Below are 25,384 nucleotides of genomic sequence, written 5' to 3'. Positions count from 1 at the left end.
GGACAAGCGGACATATACTACAAAGAAAGTGGCGAAATATAACACGAGCGTAGAAAAAGCTGCGTGATTTAGATCCAGGGTGGCTGATTTGTAACACAAGTGTGCAACGCTCAGCCCAGGGCCCAATTCTTCCTTGAACGCAGCGCGGACACACAACAAGCTAGCTCCTAATATAACAAACAGCCTGCACACACCCCTAGCAACAATGGCGAGTCAAAGGTAAGCTCTGGCAAGGTACTTACCGACCAAAGAGGACAGCACCTTGAAGCGGCGGAAGTACAACGTCGCGTCTCGCCTCCCTCGCCGTCCGTACTTTCCACCAACAGAGGTTCCGGTGAAAAAAAAAATAAAAGAAGAAGTCCCAGATTCCAGCGGTCGGCCTGTCGGTCGGTCGCCCCCCACCGTCGCACTCCTGTCTCGGGTGAGTGATGTCTGTTTTCCCCCTTGCCTCACTCGGAGCCTCTCTCACGCCACCATGTTGCCAACGCCGCGTACGTCGCCTGGCTCTGTGGTTCGACTCGCTCTCATCTGGGCGTTGAGGGGATTGAGCCGAGTACACACGGGATGACAGCTTTGGGATGGATAGACGAGGAGGAGGGGGCGAGCGTGAGAGGTGGAGAATGAGTGAGTGGTCATTCTGTGGATAGTTACTAACAAAATGACTGCGTTATACGTTTTTTTTTTTTTTTTTAATGCACAGTGGGGATTTGAATCGGATCCGCTGGAAGAAACCCACTGTTTTTCATTTCGAGCACTGCGCATGCTGCAAATAACACATTGTCGCCCAGTGGGTGGATAACGATCGTAAGTAATGATGATGATGTTTAATCCTGCTAAATGTGCCGTGTATCCATTGTAGTAGCAGACATGTGCACAGGGGCTTCATGTGTTACATAACCAGTCCAACCGGCCAACAACAGTGTGTGTGGGAGGGGGGGAGAGGGGCTCGGTTAGTAGGCAATTGAAGCAAACGTGAAATATGGTGACAAGACAGCTTCAATGTGTATGTGAAATGTCAAACGTGTAAGCGAGTGGGCAAATTAAAAATAGTTGCAGTGGAGCTATGATTTTCATGATAAATCTCTTACAAAATGTCTGATTAAAACCAGATGGTACAAAAAAAGCAAAACAATATTCTGTATAGGAAACCATGTAAATCCAATTCATCTCTTCCAGACATACAAAAATATTAACCAAAATACATTTTCTAGAGAATAACTATAGTTTGACATTCAGAAAGCAATCTGAAATACAGGTGAACATATAGAGTAAATGACTAATGAAATTAATAAATGAACATTAAACATCACTTTCAGCTTTATAGAAGACACTTGATGGTGTATGGAAAATGATGAGGGGGAGATGATGTTTGGGAGGTGAATTTTCTTTGCTACAAATTCTTTCTTGAATTCAATGGCACAGATATAAAACTCAAGGCCCGAGGGCAGGATCCCGCCCGCCATATCATTTTATGTGGGCCCCGAAAGCAAATCATGTGTGTGAACTTCCATTATTCTTGCTAAAACCTGTACACAAATTTCAAATTTTCATTGGCAGGAAATAACGTTGAGATATTGTAAGCATATTTTTTTCTTAGCAAAACCTTAGCAAAGAGTCCAAGATGACGGCCTACCAGTGTGGTCGCCTCGGTTACGCGCTCTCTAGTATTGTTTTTGTTTTTGTGTTTTTCGTTCGTCTTTGGAGCAGTGACTGTTTTTTGTCAATGTCTTTATGTCTCAAAAGTGTTCTCTGTCAATTGATTGTCTGTTGTCGTACTCGAGCGGGTCCAACTACCGGAGACAAATTCCTTGTTTGTTTTTTGGACATATTTGGCAAATAAAGATGATTCTGATTCTTACAGTAACTTCAACGATAGCTGAACAAACTGTTAGCCTTGACTTCTGATTTCAAAACTAGCTATTCATCAATTTGTTGTGTATATGGTGTATATTAATATGATGAAGCGATTAAACATTTATATGATTTCACAGTCATAATGCTCCTTTGAGGGAAACTATAACTACAATGTGGCCCATGACAAAAATGTGTTCTAATGAATGACAAAATACCATTAAACACTTAACTTAAATAAATCATACTCAGCAGAGATACTTATGTTTAAATGTATTCATGTGTGCAGATAGTCACAGGCATGTTTCTCTAGTCGAAGTTGGCTGACCCCTGACCAACCAATCACAGAATGAAAAAAGGCTGATGTCATCGTGGGTTACAAGTTAGAACTACCGTATAAAGGAACAGTTTCATTGCTAATATAGTTTAGAATACATCTGCCAGCACTAATGATTCTAAAGGCTCTGAGTAGACCAGATTGACATGGGAGCACATACAAGCTGAAGTCTGATTGGATGAAAAAAATCAAACAACCACATACATATACTTAAAACAGTGCAGCCAAAATCAATGCTACGGAATTAAGAGAATTGACTGTTGAGAATTTAGTAATACAATTTCATGGAACAAATATTAGAGTAGGAGAAAATGGACAAAGACAAGACAGGAATGGGGATAAGAGGATAAAATGCAAAGTGTTTTAAATGGATAATAACATGTTTAATTCTCAATCCAAAACTATGAAAATGGCTGATGGCACGCTTGAGAAATAAATGCCCCTTTCAACTGTAAGGCTGTGTCTTGTTGAGACATGACCCTGTTCCATTCAGAGGTTTGAGTGGAACAAGTTACTCGCTGAGAGGAATTTCACCCACGCCTGTTGGGGATTTAGAAAGACGTCTAATTTGTCCAGCGTGCGGGGGCTACGGCCAAGACACATGGACCAAAACAGATCCTAATTCCAAATTGTATTCAATACATTTTGTCCCCAATGGAAGTAATGGAAATGGAATTATTCCAATACAGGGTCAAACTGTCAGCATCGTAAAACTATTATTACCTCAGTTGTTTTTTTGTTGAATGAAGCTTTTGAACAGCCATGTACATGTAAAAATAATTAAGCCAGTGCAATATTGATAGTTTGATAGAGTCCTTTGATTTATTAATATTTCCCAAAATATATATCAATCAATAATGTGAATTAAGATAATGAAACTATCACCAACGTCAAAGCTTTATTAACTGTACAGGCAATGTTCTAAGTAACATTGTAACATTATTAACTGTCATACAAGTGTAAAAATAAATTAACCATTATAATATTGATACAGTGGACATCTGAAAATCCTTTCATTGGCTTATTTAAAAAAATATCTGAATTGGTACATTCCTATTTTATGTTTTTTTGTGTTTTTTTTTTTTTAATCTTTATGCTCTGATTTAAAAAAAAAACAAAGCCCATGTTACCAGTTACTCAGTACTTGAATAGATTTTTCACTCAATACGTAATTATGTAGAGGACTACTTTTATTTTTGCTTGAGTTATATTGTAAAGTAACAATACTCGAGTACAATTTTTGGCTACTCTGCCCACCTCTGGCCACTGATGACACAAGACAGCACACAGAAGGAAAAAGCAGGGATAATGTAATCATTCCCTTCATGACACTACATTGTTGCTGTTGTTCTTTCTTCAGCACTACTAGTTACTTTCAGATGAGCGTCACAGCAAGTGACTTCACTGATGGATTCAGTCTGGTGGTAAATAAAAAAAAATTGTGACAAATTGAGTTCATACAGCCTATTGTATGTAATAGTATCAACGTGGTGCCGAAATAGTAGTAGTGCAATGTGCCATGATGTCACGTTCCTCCCAACTTTTAAAAACAAGCTTGCACTGGTCTGTACCATCTTGTCAAAAGGCAAATGTGAGTCATGCGTTGAGTGACTAAATCGCTTGCAAATGTATACAGAATGTTTTTTTTTCTCTTCAGGCAAACCTCAACTTTCCCTGTTTACTTGAATTGTTTAAAGAGAACTGCCTCCACTTTCCAATGGGGCCCTGATGTCAACGTATTACCAAAAAACCCTATGTTGAGGTCAGTGCAACGTCAAAATAATAGTACAACATCTAAAGTCAAACATCCCTCGCTCAAATCATTTGGAATTTCACCAAAGTCTCTTCCAAAGTAGCGCAAACTTTGGATGTCGAATTGGCATTACGAGAGAAGTTAGCAAATCTCACCAGACATCAGTTTAGTGAGCATCAAAGGATGAATGAACTCTTTGGGACTTCTGCTTTTTCTTCAAATCTAAAAGAAGGGGCAGCCTCAACACATAGGGTTCAATATTTGTAGACTGCACAACATGTGCCGGAGCACAAATTTTCATCCCGAAACCCATCCGTCAACTGGGGTTAGGGGGTGCTGAGTGATATTTTCCACCATGCAAAGGGACACATCACACACACAGAGGCACTTAGGGTAAAAAATGGAGGGGCACATACCCCCAGTGTCCCCCCGGCTCTCCCATTTCTGAGCTGGTCAATGTCGGTGCAGCGAGGGTGTGTCCTTTGGCTTCCCCCCGGAGCATGTGACAATTTGGTGACTGCGGGCTCGTCTGAGGGGATATAGATCACTGAGGTCCGCTGACACATTTAAGTCGCCAGCATTTTGTCACCAGCTTGTTCTTTATTTAATTAGGGTATACTGCTAACATTCAATACAGTGATCCATGGATCGCTGAGGGGATTGTCTAAAACGCTTAACGTAAAAAAGCTTAACGTCGCTTAATGTCAAAAACCTGCTGTCAGTCGTCATCAAAATTTATGTGGACATCTCTACCTATACTCCAACCTCTGAAAATATCACAATGATTGGCCCATTATTTTGAATTTTATGGACGTTAAGCCTTTTTCCTGTATAGTACCTATGGGAACTGCTTAACGCCCATGCTACACGGGGGCAACAAAATATTGCATTAGCCACCAATTGTGCAAGTTCTCCCACTTAAAAAGATGAGAGAGGCCTGTAATTTTCATCATAGGTATACCTCACCTATGAGAGACTTAATGAGGGTGAAAAAAATCCAGAAAATCACTGTGTGATTTTTAAATAATTTATTTGCAAATTATGGTGGAAAATAAGTATTTGGTCAAGAACAAAAGTTCATCTCAATATTTTGTTATATACCGTTTGTTAGTAATGACAGAGGTCAAATGTTTTCTGTAGTCTTCACAAGGTTTTCACACACTGTTGCTGGTATTTTGGCTCATTCCTCCATGCAGATCTCCTCTAAAGCAGTGATGTTTTCGGGCTGTCGCTGGGCAACACAGACTTTCAACTCCCTCCAAAGATTTTCTATGGGGTTGAGATCTGGAGACTGGCTAGGCCACTCCAGGACCTTGAAATGCTTCTTACAAAGCCACTCCTTCGTTGCCCGGGCGGTGTATTTGGGATCATTGTCATGCTGAAAGACCCAGCCATGTTTCATCTTCAATGCCCTTGCTGATGGAAGGAGGTTTTCACTCAAAATCTCACGATACATGGCCCCATTCATTCTTTTCTTTTAAATGGATCAGTCGTCCTGGTCCCTTTGCAGAACAACAGACCCAAAGCATGATGTTTCCACCCCCATGCTTCACAGTAGGTATGGTGTTCTTTGGATGCAACTCTGCATACTTTCTCCTCCAAACACAACAAGTTGAGTTCTTACCAAAAAGTTCTATTTTTGGTTTCATCTAACCATGTGACATTCTCCCAATCCTCTTCTGGATCATCCAAATGCTCTCTAGCAAACTTCAGACCTGCCTGAACATGTACTGGCTTAAGCAGGGGGACACGTCTGCCACTGCAGGATTTGAGTCCCTGGCGCCATAGTGTTTTACTGATGGTAGCCTTTGTACTTTGGTCCCAGCTCTCTGCAGGTCATTCACCAGGTCCCCTCGTGTGGTTGTGGGATTTTTGCTCACTGCTCTTGTGATTATTTTGACCCCACGGGGTGAGATCTTGTGTGGAGCCCTAGATCGAGGGAGATTATCAGTGGTCTTGTATGTCTTCCATTTTCTAATAATTGCTCCCACAGTTGATTTCTTCACACCAAGCTGCTTACCTATTGCAGATTCAGTCTTCCCAGCCTGGTGCAGGTCGACATTTTTGTTTCCGGTGTCATTTGACAGCTCTTTGGTCTTGGCCATAGTGGAGTTTGGAGTGTGACTGTTTGAGGTTGTGGACAGTTGTCTTTTATACTAATAACGAGTTCAAACTGGTGCCATTAATGTAGGTAACGAGTGGAGGACAGGGGAGGCTCTTAAAGAAGAAGTTACAGGCCTGTGAGAGCCAGAAATCTTGCTTGTTTGTTGGTCACCAAATACTTATTTTCCACCATTTGCTAATAAATTGTTTAAAAATCAGACAATGTGATTTTCTGGATTTTTTTTTTTTTTTTTTTTTTAATTCTTATTTTGTCTCTCATGGGTGAGCTATACCTATGATGATAATTACAGGCCTCTCTCGTCTTTTTAAGTGGGAGAACTTGCACAATTGGTGGCTGACTAAATACTTTTTTGCCCCACTGTATGTTATGTGCCTACGTTATCTGACTTTCACATGTCAGAGCTGTATGAGGTGCATGCAATGTTTTTATTTTATCTTTTTTTAAATGTTTCATTATTAAAAGTGACTTAGTTTCCATGACGGTAGCATGATGGGGACAGTTTAACCCTGGAACTACTAATTATTTCTATTTCCCTAATTTCCCATGGGAAAAATATCCCAATTTCCTCACAGCTACAGGACATTGACTTGCTTCTTGTTTGTCATTTTCACTGTCTTTTTCAGGCATATTGAGTTCTTGCTGGCTGATGTTATAATAAATATCCTCCCTGGTATGTATCAGCATGTGAATGTTTTTGTAATCATGACCGGGTTTGTGTATTTGAACACACGAGGACAAATGCCGGCAGCTTCTTTTATTAAGTCTTTTCTCGGCAGGCAGGCAATGGACCACAGTTTTTAAAACTTGCTTTCACTCTCAAGTCAAACAAACATTTTAAAGAGCATTTTATGTTCAGGACGGTGGTTGTGTGGTTACCACGTCTACCTCACAGACTAAAGTGAGGTCCGAACCTGTGTGACGCTTGCATGTTCTCCAAGCAATTGAGTGGGTTTTCTCCGGGGTCTCCGGCTTCCGTCAACATTCCAAAAACATGAATGTTAGATTAATTGAAGACTCAAATGGCCCACTGTTGTCAATGTGTGTGAATAGTTGTTTGTGTACATAATTATGTCCGGTGATTGACTGGCAACCTGGCTATGGTGTACTGTGCCTCTCACTTAAAGTCATTTGGGATAGGCTTCAGCTCACCTGCTGTCCAAATGAGGACAAGCGCTAAAGAAAATGGATGGATGGCTTTTATAATATAATGTAATTGAATATTTGAAGCTTTGCTTTAGCATAAAAACACACTGCTACCTTTGTGCCATTCAACAAAGTTTACACTGAAAATATTTTTTGTTTTTGTTGTGAATCAATAGGTCTAACTGGATTGTTTCACCCAGATAATGCCACTTTGTTGTTCTCCAGGGGAATGAAAGGCAACATAAAAATGTCCTCTGGGCCATTTGAACTGATAGTGTTGACAAAATTGTGTTCAGAGGGGACACTGATGCTCCAGGGAGGAGGGCTTGACTATAGCACTCCTTGGAGGCAAAATATTTGTTGCCATCTAGTGGGGAAAAATGGCTCGCCCAGTATTATTACTAATTGTCATTTGTAAAACTACAATAAATACAGATGTCTTCAGCGAAAAAGCAAGACTACGAATAAATCAAGTTATAAAAATTACCTCAAACGTTTTACGTTGTCCCAAATTTTATTTAGCATCATGATTGCATAACGATGACATTGTGCGACATAGTTTAATATGAATTTAAAAATTATCAGAAAAGCAGAACCCCAAGGGTGTGTATGTGTAACTATTAAACATTCTCGTAAGAGGTGAACTAACTGTTTAAAAAATAATTTTAATGTAACAATAATGCAAAATGGAGTGACCTATTCTGTTGTATTAATGACAACAGGTGGATACCCAGCAAAATTTTACATTCTGCCATCTGGTGGAATAATATTTTATTGACTGTCACTAGATGAGCAAAGATACATTATTTGTAGTAAATACATTAGAATTTTCGGACCAGTTCAGTGAATTGGATCATTTGCAATGGCACACTTGACGATCCCTTGTAGCACATTACTAGTTTGGAATCATTGCTATTTTAAACGGAAAAGAAATTCAATATACAGCTCTGGAAAAAAATAAACAGACCAAAAAAATACTGGATCTAGTTTGTGGCTACAGCAAGAGTCAGTGCCATCTTTTTCCACAAACGTAAAGGGTTTATTTTAATTTGACCATGTACTCTTGATTTTTACATAGATAATAATATTACATCGAATAATATTCAAGTCTGGCTAAAATGAGGCGAATGTGTGTGATGATTGTAATGAAGGTCGTCTTTGTTGTTCTGCTAGCATGTAGCATCGTTAGCTTCCCGGTAGTGGTGGTATGTCACTATGACAACGCTCACGCGCACACTCGCGCTCGCGCAAACATGGCGGCCTCTGTTTCACCGCTACGCTCCTACTGGACGCTTTGTAGCAGGTTGGCGGACCCCCACCGCTCCTGCCGGGCCAAGCTGCGGATACACAGAAAATGCGAGAATCAACGGAGACACCTGCAGCAGTCGGCGACGAGGTAAAACGACTCAAAGTGTCAGCAGTAGTCAAACCTTTTTCTTTTTTTTCTTTTTTTTTACTAGCAAGCGGGCGTTACTTTGAAGCGGAGGTTGTGTGACGACATGGGGGTTGGGGGATGGACCTGTGCTATGAATGACAGGCGGCTTCACTGCAGGTGCTGTGTTTGCTGGCGAAGCTTCAGATAATCGCACTTGACAACAAAACATTACATAAGAGCAGCAAGTCTGACCGCTTGACGCGTGAGAGAACACGCTGACCGCATTCACGTGTATACAACCACTGTCAGAAATGACACGGGGGGGGGGGGGGGGGGGGTTGGATGAAGAATAACCCATTAACCAACCACTGCAGGCTAACCTATGCTAATCTCAAGTCTTCACGCTAATGTAATTAATAATAATAATAAATATTGCTAAACGTTATATTAATGCCCTCCCCCCCCCCCCCCCTAATTAACATTTAACCACCTACTTCAACAATATTTTAGTACAAAAAGACCATGGACAGAAAAACTGCAGTGATGACATCATGACATTGTTGGAAGATCACATAGCACTTAGAAAGGTAAGCAGGTTGCCTGTCATTTACAATGCTGTTGCTCAGCCTGTCCAAAAAGATGAGTACTTGACCCCTGATTTTTATTTATTTATTTATTTTTAAATTGCATATAGTTATGGTTCACTTGCTTTTTACACCGAAATACCACCTCAGAAAATATTTTGTTCTCTAGTTACTGTACCACCTTAATGACCAACAGTAAAATACAGTAGCATAGTGAGCCCATGTGTTCATCAAAATGAGGCAGAGGTTGTATTCCTAAAATGTAAACTGCCAGGTCAGCATTGTAAATGAAAGTCTGTTCTCAATTGCCTTGGATAAATTGAGGTTTCATAAATGAATTAAATATTGATTGATTTTTTTTTCACTGCATCATTATGCCCAGTTTAAACATCAACAACTGCACTTGAATATAGCAGAATATAAAAGTATTTAAATAATGATTAAATTAAAAATGTTTCACATAGAATTAATTTATTTAATATGGACATCACAAAAACATTGGACAAACCAGATGCGTTGCTTTAAGTATTTTAGCAAGAGTGTTAATTCTCAACACAAAAAAATTAAACAAAGTTGTGAAAGTAAAAAAATAAAAGTTACATGATTTTTTATTTTATTTTTTTTTCCCCCAGAATGTTTGAATTTTTGTTTTCTTCAAAAGGATTGAGTGTATCAGCGTTGTACTTAAATACAACGGAACTTTACTTCGCAAATGTTCCAACCTGGTTTAAAAAAAAAAAAAAAAAGGGTTGAAGCCACTGTAACATGTATAGTTTCAATATTTATTTCAGTAATTCATTTGTGTACCCTAGAAGGAGCCCACATTACACTAGTAACATGATAACATCAGTTCACGTGGTTACCCGAAAGTTAAAGTACAGTTCCAGCTGTGTTTTGTGCTTGCATATTCCCCATTTTTAGTGCAGGTATTTTGCCATATTTCTGAGGAACTGTGTGCTGAAGAGAAGATGCAGATGACGTCCATTAAATTAAAGTTTGAAATCAGAGAAAAACATGAGCAAAGTGTGCATGTAGTGACTTGGCAAGATTTAACACCGTAGTACTTCTACGATATGGGCTATTACAGAAGCAGAAGTAGTCCATAAAGGCTATAACGCCAAGCCAAGAGCGTTAAAATAATATCTAAGATGTGGACTCCTTTCCATGAAAGGATAGAGAAGCTTTTAAAAGTGAAGAAAGTGTAGTAAAAAAGGCAATAAACACAACTTTGGAGTGTTTCTTAGTGGGCTGGAATGGTTTAATTTGTATTCATTTCAATAGGGAAAGTTTACGAGCATGGTCATGAAACAAATTAAACTCATGATTATGGTACCACATTACACTTATGTCCAGGCATGCAGCCGTGGTGATTTCGGGTGCGGCGTTGGCTCGTCAGCTCCACAGAGAGATCCAACGTGACGTGGAAGAGCTCGTCGCTCAGGGTAACATGAGACCTCATCTAGGAGTGGTCTTCGTGGGGGACGACCCGGCCAGCAGGACCTACGTTAGGAACAAAACACGAGCTGCCAGCACTTTGGGTCAGATGTCACACCTTTCTAAACACTGCATGACTAACGTACAACACGGAAACGTAACGCAACTGTTGGCATGCTTGGACACGACAGATACAGATAAGCATGGCTTCGAGCAGCAAAGGTAATCCACAAAAAAACAAAAAACAGAAAGGTAATGAGCTTTTTGCAATTCAGGTATTTCCAGCGACACGGTGTTGCGCCCTAGTTCGGTCTCTCAGGAGGAGTTGCTGGATCTAATAGACAAGATGAACCGAGACTGGCGGGTCAGCGGACTGCTGGTGCAGCTGCCACTTCCTGGTAAACACTGATGCAAACGTGTGCTCACTCTTAAAAGCCCTATTAATTTTAACAAATACTGTAAAAAAAAAGCATCTTCCCTTAACCTTTCTGGCAGTGGGCTCTTCATATTCAACTATACGCACATGAAATCTGTTCAGTCAAGCATATTTTCTCAACTATTAACCCCTATTAAGAGCCAACCTGTTTTGTAAATTCCTAGTTAATTTCCATAACTTTGTTAATTTCCATAGAAGGTTATCTACTTTGAAAATTCTTAACATTTTTGTAAAAACGCTTTTAAAACCTATTTTATTCTTTAGCTTGCAACTCGTCATAATACTCTGCACCAGTTTTTTGTTTGAGCTAATTCTTTTCTTTTGTGTAAAATTGTTTTATATCTTATGTTTGAGTTTTATCTGTGTATAGCACTTTGTTTCTAGTTGTGGTTGTTTTTGTTTGCGTTGACTTGAGAAAGTTTCTGGAATTGTGCAGCCTTATAACCAACCACTGTGCTGTGACATTAATGTAGTGTTGAAGTATTTATTGACTACAATAAATAATGTATCTTCTATACCAGCGACGTACAGTGAGAGGCAGAAGAATTTAATGCTCTTCCACTAGATGGGAGTTAACCTGTGTATTCACCTGTTGCCAGTCATGACTCCTTGCTTATATCAGCTTTCATAGTCAGTAAATTTGTGACTAAATTGAGACGAGAGCAAAACGATTTCAGGATACTTTCAGTGAAATTTGTGTCATCAGTGTAAAATATGTCCTTGGCTTAATAAAGGTTGGGAAACAGTGCTTTATAGCATCCAAAATGTATGTTACCAACTAGGTTTGCCTGATAGTGCAAGGCAGTTCTTGGCTTGGGTTAAAATGAAACATCAAGACCAGGCGATAATAGAAATGCCTCTCTCCCGCTCTTTTTTATTTTATTTTTTTAGAGCACATCAATGAAAGAGCTGTCTGTAACGCCATTGCTCCAGAAAAGGACGTGGATGGCTTCCATATTGTGAATATCGGCAAGCTGTGTCTTGACCAGAGATCCATGGTGCCTGCCACGCCTGCAGCTGTCTGGGAGATCATTAAAAGATCAGGTAAAGGCACATCTTTAACTCCATTTTCAATTCTTTTCTAACCTAATCCTATGTTTGTATGAGATACCGATTAAATATTTCAGAATAGAACATAGCACAGTAATTGGCTGGGCACCAGTCCAGAGTGTACCCCGCCTCTTGCCCAAAGTCATCTGGCATAGGCTTCAGCACACCTGCAATTGCCATAGAAAATGAAGTGATGAACATAGTTGAGTAGAATAGTCCTACAGGTCTCCAGGCACCGAGAGACTTTTGCCAACTTACTACATAAAGTCCACGAGATGGCGCCTAATCATAATTGTTCACCCTGCAATCACCTTGAACAGAGTTCCATATCCTCTTGCTCATCATTCAATTTCTTCCAATTATCTTTAATTTCTTTGTGCAAAATGTCTTTTGATGACATCCTAAAACCCTTTCAGACAATGCATGTTGTTTAATTTTTTTAAAACCTTTGTAGTAATGTGGACTTGAGTGTTTTGAAACATGCTCCCCAATAAATGTATAGTAATACTTATTACCATTAGTAATATCTAGTGTGTTTCTGGTCTTGATAAGAAATGGAAATGCGTCAAAATTGTAAAAAAAAAAAAAAAAAAAAAAAGAATATGGACTTTAAAACCGAAATGGCTGACTATGTGTTCTGGTGTGCCCCGGGCCCCTAAAATACCAACATTTCCTCCTAAGATACACGTTTGATTTGATTTGATTGATTAAAAAAATAAAAAATAAACTCCAGATTGTGATTTAGTTGCAGGCAGCAATGAATGGGCCATAGCCCCACCCCTCAATTTCCCCTTTTTTCCATTTTTTTTTTTTTTTTTTTTTTTTGTTTTTTTAATACGCTCGTCATCAACATTGGTATAGGTTAAAAAAAATATATATAAAAATAAGCGTCATAATTCAGCATCTCCCGTCTGTCTAGGATACATGCTTCTGACTGGGGCTAAGAGTATCTCAAAGTGGGAACCCAAGAATTCGCTTCTTTGAACCAAAATTTACGATTTCTTCTTCAGTTTCGTGAAAGGGTTCTTGTCACATTTTTTGTGCGTTCTGTTATGATAGACATGTCCACTGTAATTCATGTCAATCGGTGAAACTGGTGTTGGGGTTTTTTGGGTTTTTTTCCCCCCAACTTTCAATGCGGGCGCTACTGAGTAAATGTATGGGAGGGTTGTGTTCGTGACCCTTACAATACTTACAGTGGATATAAGAAGTGGACTCACCCCTGTTCAAATGGGAGGTTTTTGTGACATTAAAAAAATGAGATAAAGATGAATAATTTCAAAACTTTTTCCACCATTGTGACCTCTAATCTCAACAACTCAATTCATCCATCCATTTTCTTTCCCGCTTCTCCTCACTCGGGCCGCGGGCGTGCTGGAGCCTATCCCAGCTATCTTCAGGCGGGAGGCGGGGTACAAAAAAATAAAAAATCTTTTTGACAATGGTAGTAAAAATAAAGTAATTATACTACAACAGCTGAACTTTATTGTAGTTAATTAGAAGCGCTTTAAATGGTGACAGGTGTGCGCTGATTCCCTTTTAACATGTTTAAATGTGATTGGTTAATTCTGACCACTGACACATTCCATCATATACTGTGAGAGGGTGTGCACACTTGTTCATCCGCCTCATCTAAGTTGTTTATTTTTACTTTCCCTCTCGAATTGAGTTGTACAGATTAACGGTCACATTCATGGTGGAAAAAGTTTTGAAATAATTTAACTTGGTCTTGTTCTTTTGCATCACAACCTGCATTTGAACCGGGTGTGTAGACCTTTTATATCCAGTGTACATTTTCATTAGGATACATGTTTTGGCAAAAAAAAAACACTGAGGTTTGGGGCATACTGTGTTTGCAAAAAGTTTTAATCGTCAAAAGAATAATGATAATCACAGTGATTCCAAGATGGCCTTCACAGTGAAATAATTGCTGCCCTGTTGACTGGGGACCAGGCCAGGGTGTACCGCGCTTCTCGACGAAAGTCAGCGGGGATAGACTCCACCTCACCCGTGACCCTGATCAAAATAAAGGATAGAAAATGGATTAATGAACAATAATATTGGCACACACCGATAATCAAAGCCGTTGATGACATGCAGTATTTGCTAGTTTTCCAACAGCCTAGGTATGTGTGTATGTGTAAATGAACTTTAAAATATTAGTCAGCATTTTCTTTTTGCTGCAGTCATTGGATGCTTATCATACCCCTCCTCTTTCAACCTTGAGAGGAAGGACAAATGCAGTAAAAATCATATGAAAAATGTATTACTCTATCTACATACAAGTTTAGAGTTATTTTCTCCCTGAGGTGCCGAACATAATTCATTCCAATTATTTCCCCTTGAATATAGGTATTGAGACAGTGGGAAAGAATGTGCTGGTTGCCGGACGCTCGAAAAATGTCGGGATGCCCATCGCCATGTTGCTGCATACCGATCGTAGCCATGAGCGCCCTGGCGGTGAGTGCGTGTGATTGCGTTAGTGTAATGTGCATGTTTTGTAGTGACAGAGACCAACTGCCATAACCATGAACCATCATCATCGGTGTTGTGTTAATCATTGTGCAAATGAGCCGGCAACATATAATAGAACGTTCAAACACCAACAAGACCTTACAGTTCAGGAAGCGAACAGTGTAAGGCCGAATCCGGGTTTCTATAACTAGTTTTCATGAATGGCCGACCGTCGGTGCGATGTGAAATTTGATTCAAAGGTGAATGGCATCGCAACGTTGCAGTTGTGTAACGGCCAATCAAAAAATGTTGTGTCATATCACATGAGCGATCACAACAAAAATTATGTTTCTGGGTATGAAGCGAGATCCAGCCAGCCGCCACCAAGCTATACCAGTTCAGAATATACGGTGTATATATTGTTTTACAATAATACTATATTTATAATTTCATATGCACGTGGCTAAAAACAAGGTGTGGAGAACCCATGTTTCTGAAATTCTCCAGTGCAGTCAGTGGATGGGGCGATCATTGCCAACAGCCTCTAAAATACCCACACTCTCATTTATTCTCCCCGTTTTATCTTTTTTAATTATTATAATATAGTGACAGGGGCCAGTACAATCTGCTTCTTCTTTGAAACATTTACCATGTTTGTGGTTTCTGCATGCTGTAGAAATGCTGGTCTCCCAACTACGTGACTGGGCAGCTCAAGTTCTTAAATAGTAGGGGAGCGGCGATTCATGCAAAAACATTGTTTTAATACTGTAGTACTTAACTTTTTGCACTTAAGAATTGAGAAATTTGTTGAAATGTTACTTAACACATTGCCTGTACAGTTACAAACATCCATCCATCCATTTTCTGAGCCGCTTCTCCTCACAAGGGTCACGGGAGTGCTGGAGCCTATCCCAGCTATCTTCGGGCAGGAGGCGGGGTACACCCTGAACTGGTTGCTAGCCAATCGCAGGGCACACATAAACAAACAACCATCCACACTCACATCCACACCTACGGGCAATTTAGAGTCTTCAATGAACCTGCCATTCATGTTTTTGGGATGTGGGAGGAAACCGGAGTGCCCGGAGAAAACCCACGCAGGCACGGGGAGAACATGCAAACTCCACACAGGCGGGGCCGGGGATTGAACCCCGGTCCTCAGAACTGTGAGGCAGACGCTCTAACCAGTCGTCCACCGTGCCCGCCCAGTTACAAACAGTTACAGTTATTTTTGTAATTATGCTGATGCTTATTGAAAATGCAGATGGACAGAAAAGGGTTTTAGGGAACAAACACAGGGACGGTGGTGGTTTGACTCTTGATTACTTCTCTTATAATTGGCAAAAGTAATAGTATGATTGGGTACATTTTCCAGATTATAATAAATAGTTGTGGAGAAGAATGTTTTTTTTACTTTTAGGCTTCCACTGTATTTAGTTGCCCCATCCCTGAAATTAATCAGATTTGAAGCTTTGTCATGATATGGCAAGGAAAATCATGATGTTGGCTAAATCAGTGGTATAGATTATTTCTTTTACCTTTAATATGACTATAATGAGAGGCTGTGTGTCCTAGAATATAACAACAATAATAATCAAGACATTTAGCTCACAATATGGGGTTTTAACCCGTAATCTTAAGATTAACAGGCTTCTGTTAAATCTCATAATGATGCATCATGCTGATCTTGCAGCACCTGACGGAAGCCATTTTTGGTAATAAGCATAAACTAAACTTGCCACCTTTGGTTTAGCTTCATCTTGGGTGTCCAGGCTACTTAACATAGTGGAAGATGGTATGTGCCACCAGATACTCATCATATCCTTAGTCATTCACTCGATGCTAAATGAGCATTAAAGTCAGTACAAGTGTTAAATTCTTGAGAGGCTACATTGTGATGCAACATTACGTGTTAAATGTGAAATGCACCACAATTAATCTTGCACATTTAACATTTCAACATTGCACATTGCATGTTGCACATATTTCATAACTGTACACTTCCATTTGTCGTGCCGGATGTTTACCAGAAAGAAACACCAGGGATTGTGTGTGTGTGAGGGGGGACTCAAACGGATAAGGCGACCTTATAAGGGTGCAGGAAGTTGTGAGGGGTTTTGGAGAGGCAATTACTGGATGAAGCAACAAGATGTGATGTCATGGTATTGCAGTTGCACTGTTACTTCTATCACCTTACAGACATATCTGTGAAACTCTGAAGACAAGAGCACATTCCATCTGCCAGGGATTACGATGATCAATAGAATGAAGTGTAAGAGTGAAAGAACATTCCTTCCTAAAGATGTCCCTGTGAACAACCTACACCAACCACGAGGCAACAGATACACAAACTGACCTGGAGGAGTTTTGCCTGATTTCTTCGGAGAGTTGTCCTAACTTGACAAGGCATCAAAAACTATTTTTGAGTAGGATTATGTGACACTGGAATTTGTGTTGGATTTCAGTGTTAAAGCTGAGCAAAAATGAAACTGGACACGGATACAATAGAACCCCTAAAGCTGAAAGGCCCTGAAGTGGAACAATTCAGAATGTGACCCAAATGTGTTTTTGCATCATTTATTCCAAAAAGATGGAGTGACTTCAACAATGGCTGTTAAAAGAACATAAGAGCTAGTTCCCCAACGTTAGCAGACTCGCTTTCAATGTTATAAAACTCCAGCGTCACCATGCCCATTGTCACTTGTTAAGACTAAGTAGGGCTGAAACGATTAATCGAATAAGGCGAGTAATTCAATTACTAAAAGCAAAATCTCTGCTTCGAAGCTTCGCAGTGATCATATTTCCACATTGACTATTGTTAGTGCAGTCCCACGCACCACTGCGTGAACAAATAAGTTGGTGTGATGACGGGGAGCCAGGAGGAAAGAGTCTGCAGGTATGTGCCCAAAAAAATACAATATCGAGGGAAAGTTAATTTATTTCAATCATTAGTTTCAAAAAGATAAGTGTATGTTAGATTTGTTCACCACACAAAAAGTGAAATATTTTAAGCCTTTATTTGTTTCATTTTTTATGATTATGCCAGAAAGACAAAAAATAAAACCATTTCATTTGGGGAAAAAAACTACACGATGGAGGTCTTGGTAAGCGTGGTTTTGTGCAAGTTTCATACCACCGAAGCACTTCAACCCTCCATGTGATTCAACTTTTCAACTGCCATGCAGAAACCATTTAAAGTACTGTTCTTAAAAAAAACTTGTAAAAAACTGTCCTAAAATAGCACTTTAACTTTAGGTTTGTTTAGTTTTTGTACTGTTTTGTATTAAAATGCAATGAAATGCATTTTTTATTTTACAGTTAACAATAATCCTATCCGTGTTGTTATTTGATACAGTCATCCTCCAAAACTCCATTTAAATTAAGCCACGTTGCTTTTCAGGGAAAATATTGTAGGATTCAAAATGCGATTAATCGGGATTCATTAATTACAAATTCTCTTAATTAGATTTTTTTAATCAACTCCCACTCCTATAAAATATATATTCCTTTTATCAGTAGCGTTATACAAATTGACATAATTTTCTTTTATTTCCTTGTCTCAAGCACCACCCCTCAACAAAGTTTCATGGAAATTGGTTTTGATGGTTTTGTGTAATCATGCTAAATGTATTTGTGCTATTTTACCTGTTAATATGTAAAAATGAATGCCATGAAAAATACTTTTACACATTTCTTTTATTTCTTTGCATGTCTTTCTCACACATACAAGTAGGTATGTGATGTGGTGGTGGTGATGTGCTCTGACTCGCCTTACCTTCCGCCACGTTCTTATCTCCCTTGAATCTTGCTCTGTGCGATCCGATTTCAATCAATGGCTATAGGGCTGAACTCCAAGTCCCTGCTCAGCTATGTCTGAAGGACGCATACCATTGAGGGGGGGGGGGGGGAAGTATCCTTCCATTCTCTGTACCGCTTATCCTCACTAAGGTTGCGGGTGTGCTGGGTACACCCTCAGCTGGTCGTGTATTGGAAGTAAAAGTATTCCAAAAAGTGGCTGTTGAAAGTTTTATTTTTTTTACTTTTAATTCTACAACCCCAATTCCAATGAAGTTGGGACATTGTGTTAAACATAAATAAAAAAAGAATGCAATGATTTGCAAATCATGTTCAACCTATATTTATTGAATACACTACAAAGACAAGATATTTAATATTCTAACTGATAAACTTGATTGGTTTTAGCAAATAATCAGTAACTTAGAATTTTATGGCTGCAACAGGTTCCAAAAAGCTGGGACAGGTGGCAAAAAAGGAGCTTCCCTGAATTGCTCAGTCATTCACAGGCAAAGAGGGGGCGAGGTTCACCTCTTTGTGAACAAGTGTGTGAGAAAATAGTCGGAACAGTTTAAGGACCGTCTTCCTCAACGTATAATTGCAAGGAATTTGGGGATTTCATCATCTACGGTCCATAATATCATCAAAAGTTTCAGAGAATCTGGAGAAATCACTGCATGTAAGCGGCAAGGCCGAAAACCAACATTGAATGCCCGTGATCTTCGATCCCTCAGGCGGCACTGCATCAAAAACCGACATCAGTGTGTAAAGGATATCACCACATGGGCTCAGGAACACTTCAGAAAACCAATGTCAGTAAATACGGTTCGGCGCTACATCCGTAAGTGCAACTTGAAACACTACTATGCAAAGCAAAAGCCATTTATCAATACCCAGAAACTCCGCCGGCTTCTCTGGGCCCGAGCTCATCTAAGATGGACTGATGCAAATTGTAAAAGTGTACCGTGGGCCAACGAGTCCACATTTCAAATTGTTTTTGGAAATTGTGGACGTCATGTCCTCCAGGCCAAAGAGGAAAAGAACCTGTTATGGACGCAAAGTTAAAAAGCCAGCATCTGTGATTGTATGGGGCTATGTTAGTGCCAATGGCATGGGTAACTTACACACATGTGAAAGCACCATTAATGGTGAAAGGTACATACAGGTTTTGGAGAAATATATGCTGCCATCCAAGCAACGTCTTTTTCATGGACGCCCCTGCTTATTTCAGCGAGACAATGCCAAACCACATTCTTTACGTGTTACAACAGCATGGCTTCGTAGTAAAATAGTGCGGGTACTAGACTGGCCTGCCTGCAGTTTAGACCTGTTTCCTATTGAAAATGTGTGGTGCATTATGAAGCATAAAATACGACAACGGACTGTTGAACAGCTGATGCTGTACATCAAGCTAGAACGGGAAATAATTCCACCCACAGCGCTTCAACAATTAGTGTCCTCAGTTCCCAAATGTTTATTGAATGTTGGTAAAAGAAAAGGTGATGTAACACAGGGGAAACATGGCCCTGTCCAAGCTTTTTTGGAATGTGTTGCAGCCATAAAATTCTAAGTTCATGATTATTTGATAAAAACAATCAAGTTTATCAGTTGGAACATTAAATATATTGTCTTTGTAGTGTGTTCAATTAAATATAGGTTGAACATGATTTGAAAATCATTGTATTCTGTTTTGTTTTTATTTATGTTTAAGACAATGTCCCAACTACATTGGAATTGGGGTTGTATTTATTTAGTTTACCTCGGTGCCGTATACAGTAGTTAAAGATCTGTGTGCTGGCTAATAGTGAAGTTTGGCTGGGCATCATGCGACTTTGGCATCTGTTGGGCTCGAGTCGGAAGGGGGTGGGGGGGGGGGGTGGAGGAGAGAGAGACACACGCTCACTCACTCACTCACTCATATATAGACTTCCTGATTAACTCTCTCTCATTTTCATGCCCTCCTCTTACCTGTATCCTGACCACTTCCTTATAGGCAGATCTGTTCTTCTGCTTTGTGCTCTGCGATTCAGGCATTACAGCAATGAACAATTTCTTCGGATTTTGTTTTGCAGTAATGAGTAACGAAGATGGTTAGGGGAAATGGACAGTGTATTACTTCCCAAATTCTTATATTTTTGCATAGTTTCCCCACTTTAATGTTCAAGCTCATCAAAGAAATGGAAATATCAGGCAAATATAACCCAAGTGAACTTAAAATGCTGTTTTTAAATGATTTCATTTATTAAGGAAAAAAACTATTCAAAGTTACCTGGTCCTGTGTGAAAAAGTAATGGCCCCGTAAACTTAACAACTGCTTGGGCCATACTCAGCAGCAACAACTGAAATCAAGCATGTTTTATAACTGCCGATAGTTTGGCTCACTCTTCCTTGCAGAATTGTTTGATTGTTTGAAAAATGGAGAGTTTTCGAGCAAGAACGCCTTTAAGGTCGTGCCCCTGCATTTCAGTCTGATTAAAATCTGGACTTGACTAGGTCACTCCAAAACCTTCATTTTCTTTTTTTTATTTAGCCATTCCGAAGTTGACTTGCTCTTGTGTTTTGAATTGTTATCCAGACGACGCCTGCGCAGTCCCATCTCACTCACACATCGACGCACACGCCCACACACACACACAATCACCTGGGACAATACCCGTAACAGTATTTTCACCGTAAATTTTTACTTTAACAGTGAAATCCGAGTTACGCGGAAATTCGTGTTACGTCGCCAGCGTAGGAACAGAACACGTTCGTAAATCGAGGACTTCCTGTATATTAGTTAGTTGAGCTGACATACCTAAATATGTTTTGCAACAGAAGCCCGCAGATGACTGTCGATGTGATTTATTAGCTGAAAAATGTAATAGGGACATAGCCTGAAGCCTCACACAGTTCCACTACAAATTTGAGAACAATAAATCACATCCTATGTATGCATTTAAAACAACCACATACTGTAGCTTTGCCTTAATGAAGTCAGTTTAGCTTAATGCTAACAAATAATGCAAAATGGCATAGACGGGCTAGCAAATAACAAATGTGTTGCGGCCTTATCAAACAACAGATATTTGAACTCAAACAGTGGAGCAACACATGTAGACAGACATATTCTTTATCCTTTGCGAAAAATGACTATTACTTCAGACAGTTGTGAAACTCTTCTTTGTGTGTCTCTGTCTGTATTATGCTGCCCCCAGGTGGCCAATGTGTGCACACCAGAATAAGCAGCGCAATGTCCATTGAATTGAAGGAAAAAAATCAAAAACTGTCCCATTCCTTACATTCTATTTAATTACCTCAATACTGTATGTTTTTTAAAAGTAAATGTATTGTTGAGTGCTATTATTGTTATTTTTCAATTGATTTTTGAAATTTGATTTCAGGTGACGCCACGGTGACCATCGCTCACAGATGTACGCCGAGGGAGCGGCTGAAGGAGTTAACCAGCCTGGCCGACATCATCATTGCTGCTGCAGGTAATTAGATGCGTACAGTATTTATTTAGCGCAACTGAAATTGAACTTTTGTTATGGTGCTCACTATGAGTTGTTTTGATACCTCGTGTCAAATGAAATCAACCCGACCTCACTGTTGAGCTAAGTGAAGCTGAAAAGGTCATTGCTGAGTGAAGTGAAAGATTTGAACTAAATCCATGCTCAGGTATTTCATACATATCAGATATGTCAGTGGATATATTGTACACTTCCACCTTAGTGCGATCAGTGATCAAGTATTACACAGGACTTTGGAAATGACAACATTAGGGACATCGTGTTCGTCACATCATGTTATCCTAACGTTGTGTGTGTATGTTTAGGTGTTCCCGGTCTGATCACAGCAGATATGGTGAAAGAGAGTGCGGCAGTCATTGACGTGGGCATCAACCGCATTGTGGACCCCAAAACGGGGAAACTGAGGCTCATTGGTGATGTGGACTTCGAGGGTAAATACTTGGTTGGAATTCTTACTCAAGAACACACATTCTTGTTAAAGTGATCAACAAAGAGCGGTCCAGGAATTGGAGCTGATAATTAATGAGACATTAAATTACAACTGGGAGCGATCATTTAAATGTTCCTTCTTAAAGTCAATGCAAAGTCATTTTGGGTGTGCAGTCACTTTTAAAAGAGTTTAATGACTTCCTTTTTTCATTTGAACGCAGAACATTGCTTTTTCACTAATATACGGATATACTAAGAAGATAAATAATTTAGCATCGTTCAGTTTTGGGGCAGCACGGTGGACGACTGGTTAGCACATCTGTCTCACAGTTCTGAGGACCCGGTTTCAAATCTGGCCTCGCCTGTGTGGAGTTTGCATGTTCTTCCCGTGTCTGCGTGGGTTTTCTCTGGGTACTCTGGTTTCCTCCCACATCCCAAAAACATGCATGTTAGGTCAATTGGCGACTCTAAATTGCCCGTAGGTGTGAATGCGAGTGTGAACGGTTGTTTGTTTGTATGTGCCTTGCAATTGGCCGGCGACCAGTTCAGGGTGTACACTGCCTCTCGAGTCAGCTGGGATAGGCTGCAGCACGCCCGCGACCCTAGTGAGGATAAGCGGTACAGAAGATGAATGAATGAATTTAACAGTGGCTGAACAGACATTTGAAGAATCCCATATAGACTTCAACTTTAAACTTGGGATTCTTATCACTGTTGTAAGGAAGACCAAAGAGAACTGATGGGTGAAAAAGTGTTAATACAGTTTATTTTTAATTTTGGGTCAGAATGACCAATAAAGACCCCAGTTTTAAAGAATTAGACTTTTCTGTCAATTATGACATGGTTCAGGCTTTATAGGGCTAATTGGCTATTGTTCTCTTTCATGTCACAATCACGGCATCCAGGGCTCAGTCCAACTCTGTGGTGAGCACACACAAGGATTTGCGATATTGAATGGGTTTAGCAATTTTAATTGTCTGTGGGCAGGAAAAATCACTCTTAGCACCCCACACACACCACAGGATAATCGCCAGGATAATCTGTAGAGACTGACTTTGAAGTGGTGGAAAATCAGTATGTGTGTCCTTTGCTTTAGTGCCAAATAATGAGAGGGAAATATGGCTGGTAAGTGTTTCTGAGCTGCTGTGTTGTTTGTCACTTGTTGCAGGTGTGAAACAGAAGGCGAGCTTCATCACTCCCGTTCCTGGAGGCGTGGGTCCTATGACGGTGGCCATGTTGATGAAGAACACTGTGACCGCCGCCAGAAACGCACTGATGCATTAACACGATACACATCGTGACACACACACACACTTTTCAATAGACGTTTTCACCATGACTTCACATGTACTTCCAGGTGGCAAAAACTCAAAGAGATCTCTAATTGCACCACAATTAATAGAAAACCTTACATCTTTGACAAAGGCAGAACGATTGAGAAACCAGAGGAGATAGCTTGAATAATGATTTTAGCCTTCTTCTTTACCACCGTAGTATGAATGTTTGATATGCCAGTCGAAAAGAAGATGCTATGTGAGGTATCTTGCTTCCAAGGGAGACAGAACACAGTAGTTGATTCGAAAGCAGACTTGAAAATACCAACATAGTTAACATGACCATTGATGGACTTGCTCGGATTAATGGCAAAGATGTGCTCTTTTGACCGTGAAATGGATACCGCGTAGTATAGCTGATGCTGGCGAGATAACGCAACCAAACATTTTATACGTACCTGTGAGAAAATGCCTCCCACAAACCCAATGATGGTTTGGTTCCCAGTCTGTCCCTTAAGAAATAGCTATCGTGCCTGTAGGCAATCTTGCGATGTTTTCTAAACAACTATTTATGACATCCACTCGATTTATTCTACTCACACACAGATTCCACTAGTTTAAAATCCCTGTAAAATAAAAATAAATACAAATTTGACAAACCACACATAAGAGGTTAACAACCCTTCCAAATTTGAATGATTAAAAGAAGTTTGCAAGGATATAAAATGAGTCTTCGAAATCTCTAAGGTCTTTTAAAATGCTGTGGGCATGGTCTGCTGAATATGCTGAAACCATGACCTGCTAAATTGTCAACGGTCACTCAAAAACCACAAATATTTCTTATGACTATACATCCCATGTTTGAGCCACAAAAATAGATCCGCTTCAAGCTTCCAGTGGCTGGAATATATCCCACCGGGTCATCGTGACAACGTAGTGTAGTAGAGCGGCCTCGCCAGTCCAAAGGCCTCGTCCACGCGCTGGCTGTCAAGCAGGACTTAAAAAATAAATAAGCTTCGCTTTTCCGTCATTCTCTGCATGACGTGCCCGGACTCATTGCCGACCATGAGACGCTCTAAAGCAGCCACACCAGCTGAAGGGAAGATTCATTTTCAGGGTGTAGGCGTAGCTAGCTAGCTAATTGCACATGGTATTTGCGCTGGATGAGTGCTGATGCGAACGAAGGCGCTCAAGTTCTCATGCCGGAGCCAAAGTGCGTCGACCCAAAAAATTTATCTCCACAATTGACTACTACATAGTTCTCAGTCTTTGTACATTTACAGCAATGATCTTCAAACCTAAAATGTATTTAGAAATCAATATTTTTTTTTGGTTAATTATTTTTTTTTGAACAACAAAAAATCCCTAAACCTTTTGGCTGTATCTGGCAGCGCAATCCTAATACAAGTTTTTATCGTTTTCAGTTGAAGTCAGTGAAGTCACTTTCTGCCACCCGGAAGTACCCTGGTGCCTATTGTTTACAAACATTCTAAAAAGCTCTATACAAGCATCAAGACTCCATACCTGCTTACTTGAGAAGTTTATACCATGTTCCTTTTAGTTCCTTTTTTATTTGTATTTATTTCTTCTTATAAGAGTTGATATTTTTTCTACCAAGGACATTTGAAATCCTTGTGGAACATTCCAGGTTTCACGGGAAAGTGAATATGAAATAAACAGTGCTAAAGGTACGCTCGAAAAGGAGTGTCTTATGTTTTCACGTGCCAAGAGCGGTCATAAAGCGGATGCCGCGTTGAAAAGAGCCTCCGGGTGGTTCTACTATCACTACCATCACTCATCAGTGTCAGCAGCCCAGATGGACCTGTCTGTGC

At 39.9% G+C, this 25,384-nt stretch overlaps 2 protein-coding genes across 20 annotated transcripts in view; one reads left to right on the top strand and one right to left on the bottom strand.

Moving 5' to 3' along the window:
* Nucleotides 1–380, bottom strand: part of slc20a2 (solute carrier family 20 member 2) — a 60,566-nt gene extending 60,186 nt beyond the window's left edge. For all 3 annotated transcript variants that reach the window (XM_061767469.1, XM_061767470.1, XM_061767475.1), the window contains exon 1: nucleotides 243–380. The gene's annotated coding sequence lies outside the window, so the exon portion shown is untranslated. The remainder of the gene's footprint in view (nucleotides 1–242) is intronic.
* Nucleotides 289–25,243, top strand: mthfd2l (methylenetetrahydrofolate dehydrogenase (NADP+ dependent) 2 like). 17 transcript variants are annotated; one of them, XM_061767488.1, is made up of 13 exons: nucleotides 484–624; nucleotides 701–804; nucleotides 3,846–3,950; nucleotides 6,690–6,736; nucleotides 8,510–8,605; nucleotides 9,095–9,171; nucleotides 10,522–10,706; nucleotides 10,878–11,000; nucleotides 11,930–12,082; nucleotides 14,441–14,548; nucleotides 21,721–21,813; nucleotides 22,155–22,280; nucleotides 23,447–25,243. In XM_061767488.1, exons 7-13 carry the CDS (start codon nucleotides 10,616–10,618, stop codon nucleotides 23,560–23,562), a joined length of 810 nt encoding a protein of 269 aa, XP_061623472.1. In that variant the 5' UTR covers nucleotides 484–624; nucleotides 701–804; nucleotides 3,846–3,950; nucleotides 6,690–6,736; nucleotides 8,510–8,605; nucleotides 9,095–9,171; nucleotides 10,522–10,615; the 3' UTR covers nucleotides 23,563–25,243. The 17 variants fall into 17 exon arrangements, with proteins under 17 accessions (XP_061623475.1, XP_061623476.1, XP_061623477.1 ...); XM_061767485.1 differs by lacking the exon at nucleotides 9,095–9,171; XM_061767486.1 differs by lacking the exons at nucleotides 3,846–3,950; nucleotides 9,095–9,171.
* The last annotated feature ends 141 nt before the right edge of the window (nucleotides 25,244–25,384 follow it).

This window comes from Phyllopteryx taeniolatus, chromosome 3, assembly GCF_024500385.1.
Source record: "Phyllopteryx taeniolatus isolate TA_2022b chromosome 3, UOR_Ptae_1.2, whole genome shotgun sequence".
NCBI classification, from domain to species: Eukaryota; Metazoa; Chordata; class Actinopteri; order Syngnathiformes; family Syngnathidae; genus Phyllopteryx; species Phyllopteryx taeniolatus.
The sequence above is the reverse complement of the archived record's forward strand: the minus strand, read 5'-3'. Positions and strand labels throughout refer to the sequence as shown.